The sequence below is a fragment of the Kogia breviceps genome, chromosome 17, assembly GCF_026419965.1.
Source record: "Kogia breviceps isolate mKogBre1 chromosome 17, mKogBre1 haplotype 1, whole genome shotgun sequence".
Taxonomy (NCBI): Eukaryota; Metazoa; Chordata; class Mammalia; order Artiodactyla; family Physeteridae; genus Kogia; species Kogia breviceps.
In genome coordinates this window covers 51,521,513-51,537,174 of record NC_081326.1, presented here as the reverse complement: position 1 = coordinate 51,537,174, position 15,662 = coordinate 51,521,513, and the positions used below count along the sequence as shown (strand labels likewise).

The 15,662-nt window shown below is 36.7% G+C and overlaps 1 protein-coding gene across 3 annotated transcripts in view; it reads left to right on the top strand.

Annotated features, from left to right (window-relative positions):
- Positions 1–15,662, top strand: part of NUDCD1 (NudC domain containing 1) — an 82,310-nt gene that overhangs the window by 2,343 nt on the left and 64,305 nt on the right. For all 3 annotated transcript variants that reach the window (XM_059043499.2, XM_067018002.1, XM_067018004.1), the window contains one exon: positions 9,355–9,509. In XM_059043499.2, coding sequence (XP_058899482.1) covers positions 9,355–9,509 — 155 coding nt within the window. The remainder of the gene's footprint in view (positions 1–9,354; positions 9,510–15,662) is intronic.

Sequence of the window (15,662 nt, the reverse complement as noted above, 5' to 3'; positions counted from 1 at the left end):
GATTTACCAACTTTTTAATTGCTAAGTGCAGGTGTTTCTTAAGAACTATCACGTACTCACCCACCCTTTCATAAACAAAAGGATATTTTGACACCAAAAAAGCAGGAAACAAAATCTCACAATAAACAGTCCTCTTAATTGAATACATTAACTTTATGAAAAACTGAGTTGTTCTTTTTCGCCCCTCATTTCACCAGTGTTGGTCTTAGATTCTGTTTGGGATGCACAAGTGGAGGTGATGAGGTGCCATTTAGGGTTTTACGTTTGGAAGGGAAGTGGCAGGTTTGGGGATTGAATAGTTCACTCCTAGGCTCTGTGGAGATTGAGTTTGGAAGATGAGGGGAATGGAGATGGGGAGACCAGCTTGGAGGCTTTGCAATAGTTCACATGAGGAGCTTTCCTTAAGAATTAATGACTTGAGGAGGATGATGAAGAAGAGGTTAATTCTTTTAAAGACTGCTATTTGTAGAGATATTGTGAGGTGTGATTGAGCTACTCCTCCTGACAGTTTGATTTCTTTTATAACCAACCTAAGGGGTTCATGTTAATTCAGACTGTTGGCGGGCACCTGTGGTGTGTGAAACTTCCCAATTGGGATGTGAGAATGAAGATGTGGTGTCTGGTCTCAAATTGCTTGGAGCTTTCAGTTTTATTCTCTGGTCTTAAATGTTATTAAGTTGTTCTGAAACCCCCTATGCTACATAAACAGTAAATGTCACTTTGTCTTTTTCTTTTCCAAAGAACTAAGCAAAAAAACCTTTTGTATAAAATTGTAACTGCCCTTTGATCCAGCAGTTCCACTTCTGGACATTTATCTTATATTTTTTCCCTAGACTCTTCATTAAGTAAATGTATATATTTTCCTCCTATATTTCACCTAGCTAAATCATACTCTGTTCTTTCATCTTGGTTTACGTGTTACTTACTCAGATTCCTTTCTTGACTAGTAAAAATCTGTGCTATAGAATCTGTACAAATTAGAATCTGTACTTTTCCACAGTACCTGATTCTTCATAGACTTCATCACACTTGAGCATTTGATGTCTGTTTTCTCTGCTAAGACTGCTAGTTCTATATCGTGGGTCCTGTATCCGTCTTTTTCTGTCTTTCTTCTCTGGAGCTGCAGCATGACTGATGAATAATAGAAGATTTTATATCACAACCTAAACAGCTTTATTGAGCTATAACAATAATCTATACATATTTAAGTGTATAGGTTGATAAGTTTTGACATGTGTTCATATACAGTCATGAAGTCATCATCACAGTCAAGATATTAAACTTAGGTACCATCCCCAAAAGTTCCCTTGTGCCTTTCTGTAACTGGCCCTCTATTCCTCCCTCTCCCTCTCAGTCCCTAAGCAACAACTGCTCTGTCACTGTAGATTCGTTTGTATTTTCTAAAGTATTATATACATAGAATTACACAGTATGTACTTTTTTGTCTGGCTTCTCTTACTCAGCATAATTACTTTGAATTTATTCTCATTGCATGAGAGAGAGATTTTGAAATCTCTGGCTATAATTGTGGATTTTTCTCTTCTTCCTTTCAGTTCTGTCAGTTTTTGTTTCATATATTTTATGTTGCATAAACATTATTGATTATTATGTTCTCTTGATAAATTAACCACTTTATCATTATGAAGTAACCTTTATATCCTTGGTGATAATCTGCCCTGAATTCTCCTGTTTGATAGTCAAATAGTCACTTCAGCATTCTTCTAATTAATGTTACCATAATGTATACATACATATCTTCCATTCTTTTACTTTTAACCTATTTGTGTCTTAGTATTTAACATGCATTTCTTTCGTTTTTTAAAATGTATTTTATTGAAGTATAGTTGTTTACAATGTTGTGTTGATAACATACATTTCTTTTTGGCAAAAATAGTTGGGTCTGTTTTATTCAAACTGATAGTCTTTATCTTGTGATTAGACTGTTTACATTTAATGTGTTTATTGATTTTGTTAGGTTTGTGTCTTTCATCTTGCTGTTGGTAGTCTGTTGGTCCCATTTAGTCTTTGGGAAAATGGAAGTTTCCTGCTTTTCTGCCTTCTTTTGGATTGAGTATTTTTAAATGAATCCATTTTTATCACATTTGTTGGCTTATTAGCTATGGCTCTTTGTTATTTTAGGATTTATAGTATACATCTTTAAATTATTACATGGTGCATTCAAATGATATTGTACTGTTTCATGTGTAGTATAAGAACTTTACAAAAGTATACTTCCATTTTTCTCCTTTATGCTATTGTTGTTGTACATTTTACTTTTACATATTACTATAAACTTGTAATACATTGTTATTATTTTTGTTTAAATAGTTAATTATCTCTTAAAGAGAAGTAAAAAGTAGAGAAAAAAATCTTACATATTTCTGGTGCTCTTCATTCCTTTATGTAGATCCATATTTTTATCTGTATAATTTTCCTCCGCCTGAAGGACTTCTAATATTTCTTGCAGTGTGGGTCTTCTGGTGATGAAATATTTAAGCTTTTGTGTGTCTGAAAACATTTTTATTTTGCCTTGATTTTCGAAAGATATTTTTGTTGTGTGCAGAATTCTAGGTTAACAGTTTTTTGCTTTCAGTACTTTAAAGATGTTACCCCTTGTCTTATTACTTGTATTGTTTCTGATGAGAAATTGTATGTTAGCCTATCTTTGTTCTTTTATGCATAATATCTTTTTCTTCTCTGGCTGCTTTTAAGACTTTTCTCTTTCATATTGGTTTAGAGTGGTTTGATTATGTTGTGTGTTGATGTGGTTTTTCTCATGATACTTGTGCTTGGGGTTTTTGAACTTCCTAGATCCATGGGTTTATAGTTTTCATCAAGTTTGGAAAGTTTTCAGCCATTATTTCTTCCTTTTTTTTCCCCCTGTTTTCTCCTTTGAGGAACCTAGTTACCCATTTTTAGATTACTGGAAGTTAACCCCAGCTCATCAATGTTCTTTTTCTTTTTATTTTTTTCTGTTTTTTTTTTTTTTTAATCTTTCTTTGTGTTTTTTTGTTTGTTTTTTTGGCCCTGCCGCATGGCATGCAGGATCTTAGTTCCCCCGACGAGAGATTGAACCTGTGTCCCCTGCAGTGAAAGCATGGGAGTCTTAACCACTGGACCACTAGGGTAGTCCCTTAAATCTGTTTTATTTTGGATAGTTTCTTTTTTCATGCCTTTAATTTCACTAATCTTTTTTTTTTGCAGTGTCTATTCTGTCATTAATCCCATCTAGTGTACTTCTCATCTTAGATATTGTAGTTTTCATCTCTAGAAGTTTGATTTAAATGATTTTTAATACCTTTCATGTCTCTGGTTGTCATTTTGAACATTTGGAAGGTACTTGAATAACTATTTTAATTTTTTAATTTAATGTTTAATTTAATTAAACATTTTAATGTTTTAATGTTTTGTTCTGCTAATTATAACTTCTGTGTCAGTTATGTGTTGGCTTCTGTTGATTGGGTATTCTCATTGTGGGTTTTGTTTTCTTTCCTCTTTGCATGCCTGGTAATCTTTGGATGCAAAAAGTTGTGAATTTTACCATATGGGTGTAAGACATTTTTGTATCCTTATAAATCTTCTTGAACTTTGTTTTGTGATGCAGTTACTTGGATTAATTAGATTAATTCCACTAGGTGTTGCTTTTATGATTTTTTAGCCTTGTCTGGAGCAATGCTCAGTCTGTGGCTGATTATTCCTCACCACTAAGACAAGACTTTTCTGTGTACTCTGCCTATGAATTTGGAGTTTGCTCTGGTCTGCCTAGTGGGAACTGTGACAGCTCCTAGCCTTGTGTGAGTACCCAACACTGTTCCCTCTAATCCGTTCAGATGGTTCTTTCCCTGGTCTGGGGTAGTTTCCTCAAACATATGCCGTTAGTTCTCTGCTGAATATTTGAGAGAGACTCTCTGGAGTTCTCTATGGCTCTCTCTTTTCTGGTACTCTGTCCGATGAACTGTAGCTGTCTTGGTCTCCCCAGACTTTCAGCTCAGATTCCTCAACCCAGGGAGTTGGTCAGGTTCTACCTCACTTTCCCCTCTTTGTGCTGTGGGCTGGAAACTCACTCATGGCACTAAGCTGGGGCAGTAGTAGAGCTCACCTCATTTGTTTCTCATCTCTTAACGATCACTATCCTTTGTTGCCTGTTGTCTTGAAAATTATTGTTTCATGTAATTTTGTCTTCATTTTGGTTCATTTTATTTTGTCTTACTGGTTGTTTCTGAGGGAGGGATAAATCTGATTACTATTATTCCATCTTGGCTGCTCAATGCATATTTTTAAGGGAAAAATAATTTTATAGAGTAGTAGAGCTAGAAACAAAATTAAAGTGGGTTAATGAGGGTAATGAGCAAATGGGAGTGTAGACTGTTTCAGAGAAGTTTGAGAAGTACAGGGTGGGAGAGAGCTCTGCTATGAGTGCAGAGCGAAGAAGAGGAAATCTTTTTCATGTGTTTTGAGAGTAGGGAAGTTTTCAGCATATTTAAGTGGAGGAGAAGGGGCCAGTGGAGAGGAGTTAACCTGAGGAAAGGCCTAGAAGAGGCAGGAGAGAATGGAATCATAAACAGCTGTGTGAGAATTAGCCTTAGAAGGGAGAAGAGGAACCGGGAGATTAACACTTACTCTTCTTCTTAGGTATCACATAGCAAGTACTTCACATAATTTAAACTTGTCAATAATTTCATAGGGTAAGTATTATTAACTTTTATTACAGGTGAGGAATCAGGGTAGAAAGTTAGGTAACTTAACCTTAGCCATCAGTGGCTAACCTGACCCTAAAGCTAGTGCTTTTTCTAATGCACTTTGTGGTCTCTGGGCTGTTTCTTCAGGGCAGGGAGAATAAAAGCTGGCTAAGGTTTAGGCTATAATTGGAATAAAGGGAGAGAAGAGCCATGTAACTTATTTATGTAGGTTTACTATAAAATTCATGCCTACTCTTCTGGAGGAAAATTTGGGGAAGAGAAGCAAATCAATGTGTTATGGTGCAGAAGCATTGTATAGAAGAGTTGTGGGAGCAATGCTGCTAATTCTAGCCCTGCCTTGTTCTGTTCATTTTGCTTCAGAACTAACACAAACCTGTACTCTTGCTTTTTTACATCTTTATATGTATGCAAAGAGCAAACTCAGTAACTAGGTGAACAGAAGACTTGACTGATCATTTTTAGAAGATAAATGGTCTAAGAAGTGACCTTTGTGAGTTAACGTTCTTTGTCCCTTCCCCTCCTTTTAAAAAAATACTGTACTTTGCTAATGTAAGTGTTAGATTGAGTCATATTCAGTTGGTGTCAAAAGAGTTGAATATTGACAATTTCATGTGGTTCAACCTAATTGTGTATTTTGAAAGGACAAGAAGCAGTAATTGTGACCATTGTTAGCACCATTAGGACACAGGGATCATGTCTGTTTTATTTACCAGTATTTGCCCAATGCCAAGCACCATATCTGGCACGTAGTAGACATTCAATAAATAATTTGTGAAAGAAAAACTACAGGTTTTTGAGGTTCCATGCATGTTTTATAAGAAATTTAGGTAAAGATTAAAGGAGATTCCCTTCTTGTTAGGCCCTAGGTTCTTTTTCATAGAATAAGAGAGAAGGCTTTGGGCCTCTCACTGCCGTGGCCTCTCCCTTTGCGGAGCACAGGCTCCGGACGCGCAGGCTCAGCGGCCATGGCTCACGGGCCCAGCCGTTCCGCGGCATGTGGGATCTTCCCGGACCGGGGCACGAACCCGTGTCCCCTGCTTCGGCAGGCGGACTCTCAACCACTGCGCCACCAGGGAAGCCCTAAAGCTGTTTTATTTCTAATGCAAGATAATGTTAACCAATAAAATATTTTACTACAATGGCTTCTTAGCCCTCTGTTAAAGAGGTTCCTCTTCTTCAATCATTTCAGAGATCAAGCTGGATTGGAGACTCCTTGCTATCCACCCCTCCCTTAGGCTTTACAAAAGAGCCCCATCAGTGGTTAAGCTCTGTCACATTCTGGACATTGTTTTTCTCCTTTAATTTTTCTCTGCCTGCCTTTTTATACTCAAGTTGATTGACATGGTAAATGCAATAACTTTTCCTTTCTCATTTGGGGCCAGAGAGGTGGCCTTTTTCTGAGCACTGTCAGCTTTTGCAAAATAGCAAGTATGTAATGTGCCCTTCATTTGTGTCCTAATAACCTACATAAATTAATCTTGTCAGAATGCAGCAACCTAAAACTTAGACTTATTTCATGGTTTCCTAATAATGGTTTTCCAGAATCAATACAGTTACAGATGAGGTGTTGTTCCAAGGCAAAGGGCTTGTTCAGGTTTGCTCAGGGGTCTTTGGCACAAATATGAACAAAATGTATTTGTTGTATCATTGCCTAATATTACTGCTTTGGACCATTGTGTTACCACGTACACTTCCTGCAGTATCTAGTTTAATCCACACGGTGGTGCTAGAAAAACAAGAATTAATGATTGTTTCCCTTCTAATCAGTGAATATGTATTTTTAGCTTCCTTATAAAATAAACACTTCCTTGAGTCATGTAATAATTTCCTCAGCCTCTGTCAAATCCATCACAAAGTTATGATTTAACCTCTGATAGGTCTCCAAATTTCAACCATCCTTTACTTGGATGACTGCAGTAGCTTCCTGGTGGATCTTCCTGGGTTTACTTTGCTTTGCTCTGGTCTGTTTTCCATAGGTAGTTATAAGTAACTTTAAAAAAATATATATATATATTTTTTATTTTTGGCTGCATTGGCTCCTCATTGCTGCACACGAGCTTTTCTCTAGTTGCGGCGAGCGGGGGCTACTCTTCCTTGCGGCACGTGGGCTTCTAATTGCAGTGGCTTCTCTTGTTGCAGAGCACGGGCTCTAGGCACGCGGGCTTCAGTAGTTGTGGCACGCAGGCTCAGTAATTGTGGCTCGCGGGCTCTAGAGCACAGGCTCAGTAGTTGTGGCGTGTGGGCTTAGTTGCTCCGTGGCATGTGGGATCTTCCTGGACCAGGGCTCGAACCCGTGTCCCCTGCACTGGCAGGTGGATTATTAACCACTGTGCCACCAGGGAAGTCCCTATAAGTAACCTTTTATACATTCAAATCTGGACTTTACTCTCCCTCTTAAAAGTTCTTAAATGAGCTCTTACTACATTGAGTTTATCAACAAAGATAAATAAAGGCAAGGCCTTTTGTGATCCAGCTTCTGCCCAGTTCTCTAGCTTTATTCATCTCTTGCCTTTCCTTGTGCAGTTCTCCTTGTTGGTCTGTATTTCAGCCAGTCTGGCTGACTTAGTTTTTTGAACACAAGTGTTTCCTTCTACTTTTGCCTGCTCTCATTTTGCCTGTGATAAGTAGTTTTTTGTGTGTGTGTGAGTGAGTGTGTGTGTGTGTGTGTGTGTGTGTGTGTGTGTGTGTGTGTGTAGGGATGTTTCTTTTTTTTTTTTTTTTTTTTTTTTGCGGTACGCGGGCCTCTCACAGCCGCGGCCCCTCCCGTTACGGAGCACAGGCTCCGGACGCGCAGGCGCAGCGGCCATGGCTCACGGGCCCAGACGCTCTGCGGCACGTGGGATCTTCCCGGACCGGGGCACGAACTCGTGTCCCCTGCATCTGCAGGCGGATGCTCAACCACTGCGCCACCAGGGAAGCCCTGTAGGGATGTTTCTTAACTCTACCTTGTCCTTTGTAACTTGGCTCAAATTTTTTAAAGTCTTCTTTAATCTCCCCAGGTAGATCAGCTTCCAGTGTTATTTGTTCTCACAGTATCCAAGAATTTTTCTTTATAACATTTATTACAGTTTAATTATATATTTATTTATTTGACTAATGTCCATTTCCCCACTGGATCATAAGTGTTAAGAAGGTAGATTCTGTGCTCTTTTCTCATCATTGTATCATTTGTGCCTATTAAAATATTTGCTGAATAAATGAATGAATAAATAAATGTAAGTCAGCCAGGACTCAAGGCAGGTAATAGAAATATGAACAGGTGAACATTTGGGGAAAAAAAGATGAAAATACTTGCAATCAGAATACAGTAAGGTGAGTTTCATAATTAAGGTAAAATATTGGCCCAGCATAGTCTACTTATGTATTTCCTTTTGGAGCAGAAATTAATTCTAGGTCACTGTCAGCCCTGAACTATAAGTTTCTCTCTACATAGAAGGGAAGGAGGAGTGGGAGGCAGAGATCACGCTTGGCAGATTTAAAATTACAGAAGCAGGACTTCCCTGGTGGCGCAGTGGTTAAGAATCCACCAGGGTTCGAGCTGGTCCGGGAAGATCCCACATGCCACGGAGCAACTAAGCCCGTGCGCCACAACTACTGAGCCTGCGTGCCACAACTGCTGAGGCCTGCACGCCTAGAGCCCGTGCTCTGCAACAAGAGAAGCCACCGCAGCGAGAAGCCCGTGCACCGCCACGAAGAGTAGCCCCCGCTCGCCACAACTAGAGAAGGCCCGCGCACAGCAATGAAGACCCAACACAGCCAAAGATTTAAAAAATAAATAAATAATAAAAAAAAAAGGAAACATAAAATTATGGAAGCAGCTAAGAGAGTAGATCTTAAAAGTTCTTATAATGAGAAGAACAGTTGTTAACTATGAGGTGATGGAGGTGTTAAGTAAACTTATTTTGATAATCATTTCACAATAAATACATATATCAAATCATTATGTTGTATACCTTAAACTTATACAATGTCATACGCCAATTACATCTCAATAAAGCTGGAAAAAAGCAAAATAAAGTTATGGAAGCTTCCAGTGCCCTAGTGGAAAATACACTGTTCTTTAAATAGGAAACCTTGTTTCTGTTCCAGATATGATCACTGTTTTGTTCTGTACTCTTAGGAAGGATGTGGTATAGCATTAGAGAAGTCACCATTTGCACTTAACATTTATTTCCATAATTATTTTATGGGGTAATAAAAACATTCTCTTTATTTCTTAATGTGTGGTAAAAAATGAGCGAGGTGATAGAGGTAGAGCATTTTAAAAAGCACACACTTTATAAAGTGTACTTAATATTTTCCCAGAAAACAGGAAATCTTTCAATTTTATGATTTCTCTGTTCTGTTTATTTATAATTACAAGGAAGAGGTACCTGAAAGAAAAGAGTGTGGTATGAAGAGCTCTGTCTGCTCTGGCCACTGTATTCTGAGTTCTGTAAGGGCAGGGGCCTTGTCAGTTTTACTTTCTGTTTATCCTCTGCACACAGTGCCTAGTAGGGGCCCAGAAATTGTTTTTGAAATGAAAAATGTAGTGAATTGTCCTGAAGGCCTTGGTAATTAGTATTCTGTGATTTTATTGCCTTGTTGGCATTCTGCAGAAAAGAACAATCTGAGGCAGAACTCTTGATGTTTGTTTATTTTTCTTATATTTCAGCTGTGGCAGAAGTAAAACTTCGAGATGATCAGTATACACTGGAACACATGCATGCTTTTGGAATGTATAATTACCTACACTGTGATTCATGGTATCAAGACAGTGTCTACTACGTTGATAACCTTGGAAGAATTATGAATTTAACAGTGATGCTGGTAAGAAAAAAATTTGTAATACTAGGATTTTCCAATAAATTTGTTACTTAGTTTTCCCTTTTCATCTAATGTCTAGAGAATTGAGGTATACATACCTTTAATATATGGAATCCTATCATCAGTTTATGTAAGGCTTCATTTTGTTTAATTCAATTTTAATTTTTCCCCTTATTCCTGTTACTTAAATTTACTTATTCCCCTCCACTCTTACCAACAGGCAACTACTCTGATATGTTTTATATCTCAATATTGATGTAACTGCTTTTTCTATGTGAGTAATTAATCCTATGACAGTGGATTTGTCTGTTTTTTCCTTTTAGTTAATTTTTGCTTTATGTATTTTTAAGTATGTTAATTGGATGCAGACATTTTATCAATAGGATTGTTTTGTCTGCTATGCAGTGTCCTTTTAGCATTATAAAATATCCCTCTTTATCTCTGGGCTCTGGGAATAATTTGTCTTGAAGTCTTCTGATATTAATATAGCTGTCCTGGCTTTTTTTTGTTGTTTAATTAGTATTTGTCTTTTCTTTCCTTTTTCTTTGAGTTTGTCAGTGTTGTTATTTTTAAAGTGTGTCTGTTGTAAAGAGCATATAGTTGGGTCTTGTTTTTATCCAGAATGACAATCTTTGTCCTTTAATTGGCTTAGTACATTTATATTTAATGTAATTACTGATATGGTTGGGTTTATGTTACCATTTGCTAATTCTTTCCATTTTATCCTATCTGCTCTTTGTTCCTTTGTGTCTCTTCCTACCTGTTTTTTTAATGCATCACAGTTTTTCTTCTAAAAAATTTTTTTTCTTAAAATTCCACTTAATTTTCTCTTTTGGCTTTTTATTTAAACCTGTTTGTATTGTTATTATTTTTAATGGTTAATGTAGAGATTGTAGTACTCATCCTTAATTTATCCTACTTTGCCTCTAATTAATGTTATCCCACTTTTTAAAAATGTAAAGATCTTATGATATTATTATTCCTTTTACTTTTCCATGCTCTGAGCTGTTGTCATACATTTTATACTTCTTCATACGTCCTAAGCTACACAATACATTGTTAATGTATTTGCTTTAAGTAATCAGTGGTCTGTCAATAGCTTCCTGACTACTTTCTGTTCCTTTTAGCTTTCCTTTGTGTTGCATCTACAGAATAATCTATCCAGTTTGCTTGTTTAGTCTAATCACTTCTCATTTAAATTCCTTAAATATTTCCTTTATGAAAAAATCCACACTTTTTAATATGTAATTTTAGAATAGGTAATGCTTTCATATGATTTAAAAAACAAGAAATTTAAAAAGGTATTTAGTAAAGTCTCTCTGACCCCAGTTTTATCTGTCCTGTGTTCAGTACCCCTTTTCCTTCCATAACTTCTTTTTATTAGTTTCTTGTATTTTCTTCCAGAGGTGGGGTTTTGTGTGTGTGTGTGTGTTTGTTTGATTTTGATTTTGCAGGCAAGTATAAGCATAAAGTGATATATTTGTTTAAAAAATACAAACTCCTCACCTTGGCAAATGCAGCTTATAATGCCCTTTTCTGCAGCCTTGTCTTTCACTACTCTGTACACTATATTCTAACAGTACTAAACTCTTGCAGTTACTGAAACATGCTCTGTATCCTTTTCCCTCCAGCCCTTTTCCCACATAATTTACTCTACCTGAAACATTCTCTCTTACTTGTGTGTCAGGCTGCTTCCCAGTCTTCACTTGAGTATCAGCTAACCATTTCATCTAGGAAGCTTGCCCTGACGTCCTCCCTTTGTTCCCCCAGGGATATTCAAACCATTGGCTCTCAGATCTGCATGAACTTTGAATTCCTGCTAGGCCGGGGGTTGGCAAACTTCTTCTGCATGGGGCCAGATAATAAATGTTATAGGGTTCATGGACCAGACAGTCTTATGTCACAGCTGCTCAGTTTTGCTGTAGTAATGTGAAAACAGCAATTAACAATATGTAAACAATGAGTGTGGCTGTGTTCCAATAAAACTTTATTTGCAAAAACAACAGGCTAATTTGGCTCATGGGCTATAGTTTGCCAATACTTGGTCTAGGCTGTGGGTCTTACTTCTATTTCTGTAACCCTAGCAGCCAGCAGAAGGCTTAATCAGTATGTTTATACAATGGATAACAGTTGTTTAAAGCTTGTTCTTACTCTTTGGAGTTGGCTTTACATTCTTGATAGGATTTTTTTATTCTTCAGGTACAAGTATGACTCTGGTTTGTTGAGATAATTTTACTGAATAAGAAAGATTTATTTTTCTTCAACAAACATTTATTGAATACTGCTGCATGCTTTGTAGCCACACACACAAATAAATTGATAATGTCACAGTGGAAGTAAGGATAAGATGCAGAAGTAGTATGGAGGAGGAAATAGTTTACTACTATGCATGGCTAGGAGAGGGATGCAGATAGGGTCACAGTTGAGAGCCAGAAACTTGGTTTTATTAGTTCAGTCATTGATAATCATGATTTGGGATACTAATTCCAACTTAAATCAAAAGATTAGAAATCTAGAATTAAAGTTCATGACTGCATTTGAAATACTGTAGATAAGCAGTGTGGACTGGTCAGTATATTTTTCTTCTATTGCAAAGTTTCCATAGGAAATAAAATTATTTTATTTAATTTAATGTATTTTTTTTGAGGAGACTATTTACAGCTTGTTTTTTTTACTTTTTGAATTTTATTTTATTTATTTTTTATACAGCAGGTTCTTATTACTCATCAGTTTTATACACATCAGTGTATACATGTCAGTCCCAATCGTGCAATTCATCACACCCCACACCCCCGTGGCTTCCCCCCTTGTGTCCATACGTTTGTTCTCTACATCTGTGTCTCAACTTCTGCCCTGCAAACCAGTTCATCTGTACCGTTTTCCTCGGTTCCACATACATGCGTTAATATACGATATTTGTTTTTCTCTTTCTGACTTGATTCACTCTGTATGACAGTCTAGATCCATCCACGTCTCAACAAATGACCCAATTTTGTTCCTTTGTATGGCTGAGTAATATTCCATTGTATATATATACCACATCTTATTTATCCATTTGTCTGTCGATGGGCATTTAGGTTGCTTCCATGACCTGGCTATTGTAAATAGTGCTGCAGTGAACATTGGGGTGCATGTGTCTTTTTGAATTATGGTTTTCTCAGGGTATATGCCTAGTAGTGGGATTGCTGGATCATATGGTAATTCTATTTTTAGTTTTGTAAGGAACCTCCATATTGTTCTCCATAGTGGCTGTATCAATTTACATTCCCACCAACACTGCAAGAGGGTTCCCTTTTCTCCACACCCTCTCCAGCATTTATTGTTTCTAGATTTTCTGATGATGGCCATTGTAACTAGTGTGAGGTGATACCTCATTGTAGTTTTCATTTTCATTTCTCTAATAATTAGTGATGTTGAGCAGCGTTTCATGTGCTTCTTGGCCATCTGTATGTCTTCTTTAGAGAAATGTCTATTTAGGTCTACTGCCAATTTTTGGATTGGGTTGTTTGTTTCTTTAATATTGAGCTGCATGAGCTGTTTATGTATTTTGGAGATTAATCCTTTGTCCGTTGATTGATTTGCAAATATTTTCTCCCATTCTGAGGGTTGTCTTTTAGTCTTGTTTATGGTTTCCTTTGCTGTGTAAAAGCTTTGAAGTTTCATTAGGTCCCATTTGTTTATTTTTGTTTTTATTTCCATTACTCTAGGAGGTGGATCAAAAAAGATCTTGCTGTGATTTATGTCAGAGTGTTCTTCCTCTGTTTTCCTCTAAGAGTTTTATAGTGTCCGGTCTTACATTTAGGTCTGTGATCGATTTTGAGTTTATTTTTGTGTATGGTGTTAGGGAGTGTCCTAATTTCATTCTTTTACGTGTAGCTGTCCAGTTTTCCCAGCACCACTTATTGAAGAGACTGTTTTTTCTCCCTTGTATATCCTTGCCTCCTTTGTCATAGATTAGTTGACCATAGGTGCGTGGGTTTATCTCTGGGCTTTCTATCTTGTTCCACTGATCTATACTTCTGTTTTTGTGCCAGTACCATATTGTCTTGATTACTGTAGCTTTGTAGTATAGTCTGAAGTCAGGGAGTCTGATACCTCCAGCTCTGTTTTTTTCCCTCAAGACTGCTTTGGCTATTCAGGGTCTTTTGTGTTTCCATACAAATTTTAAGATTTTTTGTTCTAGTTCCGTTAAAAATGCCATTGGTAATTTGATAGGGATTGCGTTGAATCTGTAGATTGCTTTGGATAATATAGTCGTTTTCACAATATTGATTCTTCCAATCCAAGAACATGGTATATCTCTCCATCTGTTGGTATCACCTTTAATTTCTTTCATCAGTATCTTATAGTTTTCTGCATACAGGTCTTCTGTCTCCCTAGGTAAGTTTATTCCTAGGTATTTTATTCTTTTTGTTGCAGTGGTAAACAGTAGTGTTTCCTTAATTTCCCTTTCAGATTTTTCATCATTAGTGTATAGGAATGCAAGAGATTTCTGTGCAATAATTTTGTATCCTGCAACTTTACCAAATTCATTGATTAACTCTCGTAGTTTTCTGGTGGCATCTTTAGGATTCTCTCTATATAGTATCATGTCATCTGTAAACAGTGACAGTTTTACTTCTTCTTTTCCAGTTTCATTCCTTTTATTTCTTTTTCTTCTCTGATTGCCATGGCTAGGACTTCCACAACTGTTGAATTATAGTGGTGAGAGTGGACATCCTTGTCTTGTTCCTGATCTTAGAGGAAATGCTTTCAGTTTTTCACCATTGAGAATGATGTTTGCTGTGGGTTTGTTGTATATGGCCTTTATTATGTTGAGTTAGGTTCCCTCTGTGTCCACTTTCTGGAGAGTTTTTGTCATAAATGGGTGTTGAATTTTGTCAAAAGCTTTTTCTGCATCTGTTGAGATGATCATATGGTTTTTCTTCTTCAATTTGGTGATATGTTGTATAACATTGATTGTTTTGCGTATATTGAAGAATCCTTGCATCCCTGGGATAAATCCCACTTGATCATGGTGTATGATCCTTTTAATGTGTTGTTGCATTCTGTTTGCTAGTCTTTTGTTGAGGATTTTTGCATCTATATTCATCAGTTATATTGGTCTGTAAGTTTCTTTTTTTGTAGTATCTTTGTCTGGTTTTGGTATCGGGGTGATGGTGGCCTCATAGAATGTGTTTGGGATTGTTCCTTTGCAATTTTTTTGATGAGTTTGAGAAGGATGGGTGTTATCTCGTCTCTAAATGTTTGATAGAATTCATCTGTGAAGCCATTGTTTGTTGGAAGATTTTTAATCACACAGTTCCAATTTCATTACTTATGATTGGTCTGTTCATATTTTCTATTTCTTCCTGGTTCAGTCTTGGGAGGTTATACCTTTCTAAGAATTTGTCCATTTCTTCCAGGTTGTCCATTTTATTGGCATAGAGTTGCTTGTAGTAGTCTCTTAGGATGCTTTGTATTTCTGCGGTGTCTGTTGTAACTTCTCCTTTTTCATTTCTAATTTTATTGATTTGAGTCCTCTCCCTCTTTTTCTTGACGAGTCTGGCTAATGGTTTATCAATTTTGTTTATCTTCTCAGAGAACCAGCTTTTAGTTTTATTGATCTTTGCTATTGTTTTCTTTGTTTCTATTTCATTTATTTCTGCTCTGATCTTTATGATTTCTTTCCTTCTGCTAACTTTGGGTTTTGTTTGTTCTTCTTTCTCTAGTTCCTTTAGGTGTAAGGTTAGATTGTTTATCTGAGATTTTTCTTGTTTCTTGAGGTAAGCTTGTATAGCTATAAACTTCCCTCTTAGAACTGCTTTTGCTGCATCCCATAGGTTTTGGATCGGCGTGTTTTCATTGTCATTTGTCTCTAGGTATTTTTTGATTTCCTCTTTGATATCTTCGGTGATCTCTTGGTTATTTAGTAACGTATTGTTTAGCCTCCATGTCTTTGTGTTTTTTACCTTTTTTTCCCTGTAATTCATTTCTAATCTCATAATGTTGTGGTCAGAAAAGATGCTTGATATGATTTCAATTTTCTTAAATTTACTGAGGCTTTATTTGTGACCCAGGATGTGATCTATCCTGGAGAATGTTCTGTGTGCAGTTGAGAAGAACGTGTAAACTGCTGTTTTTGGATGGAATGTCCTATAAATATCAATGAAATCT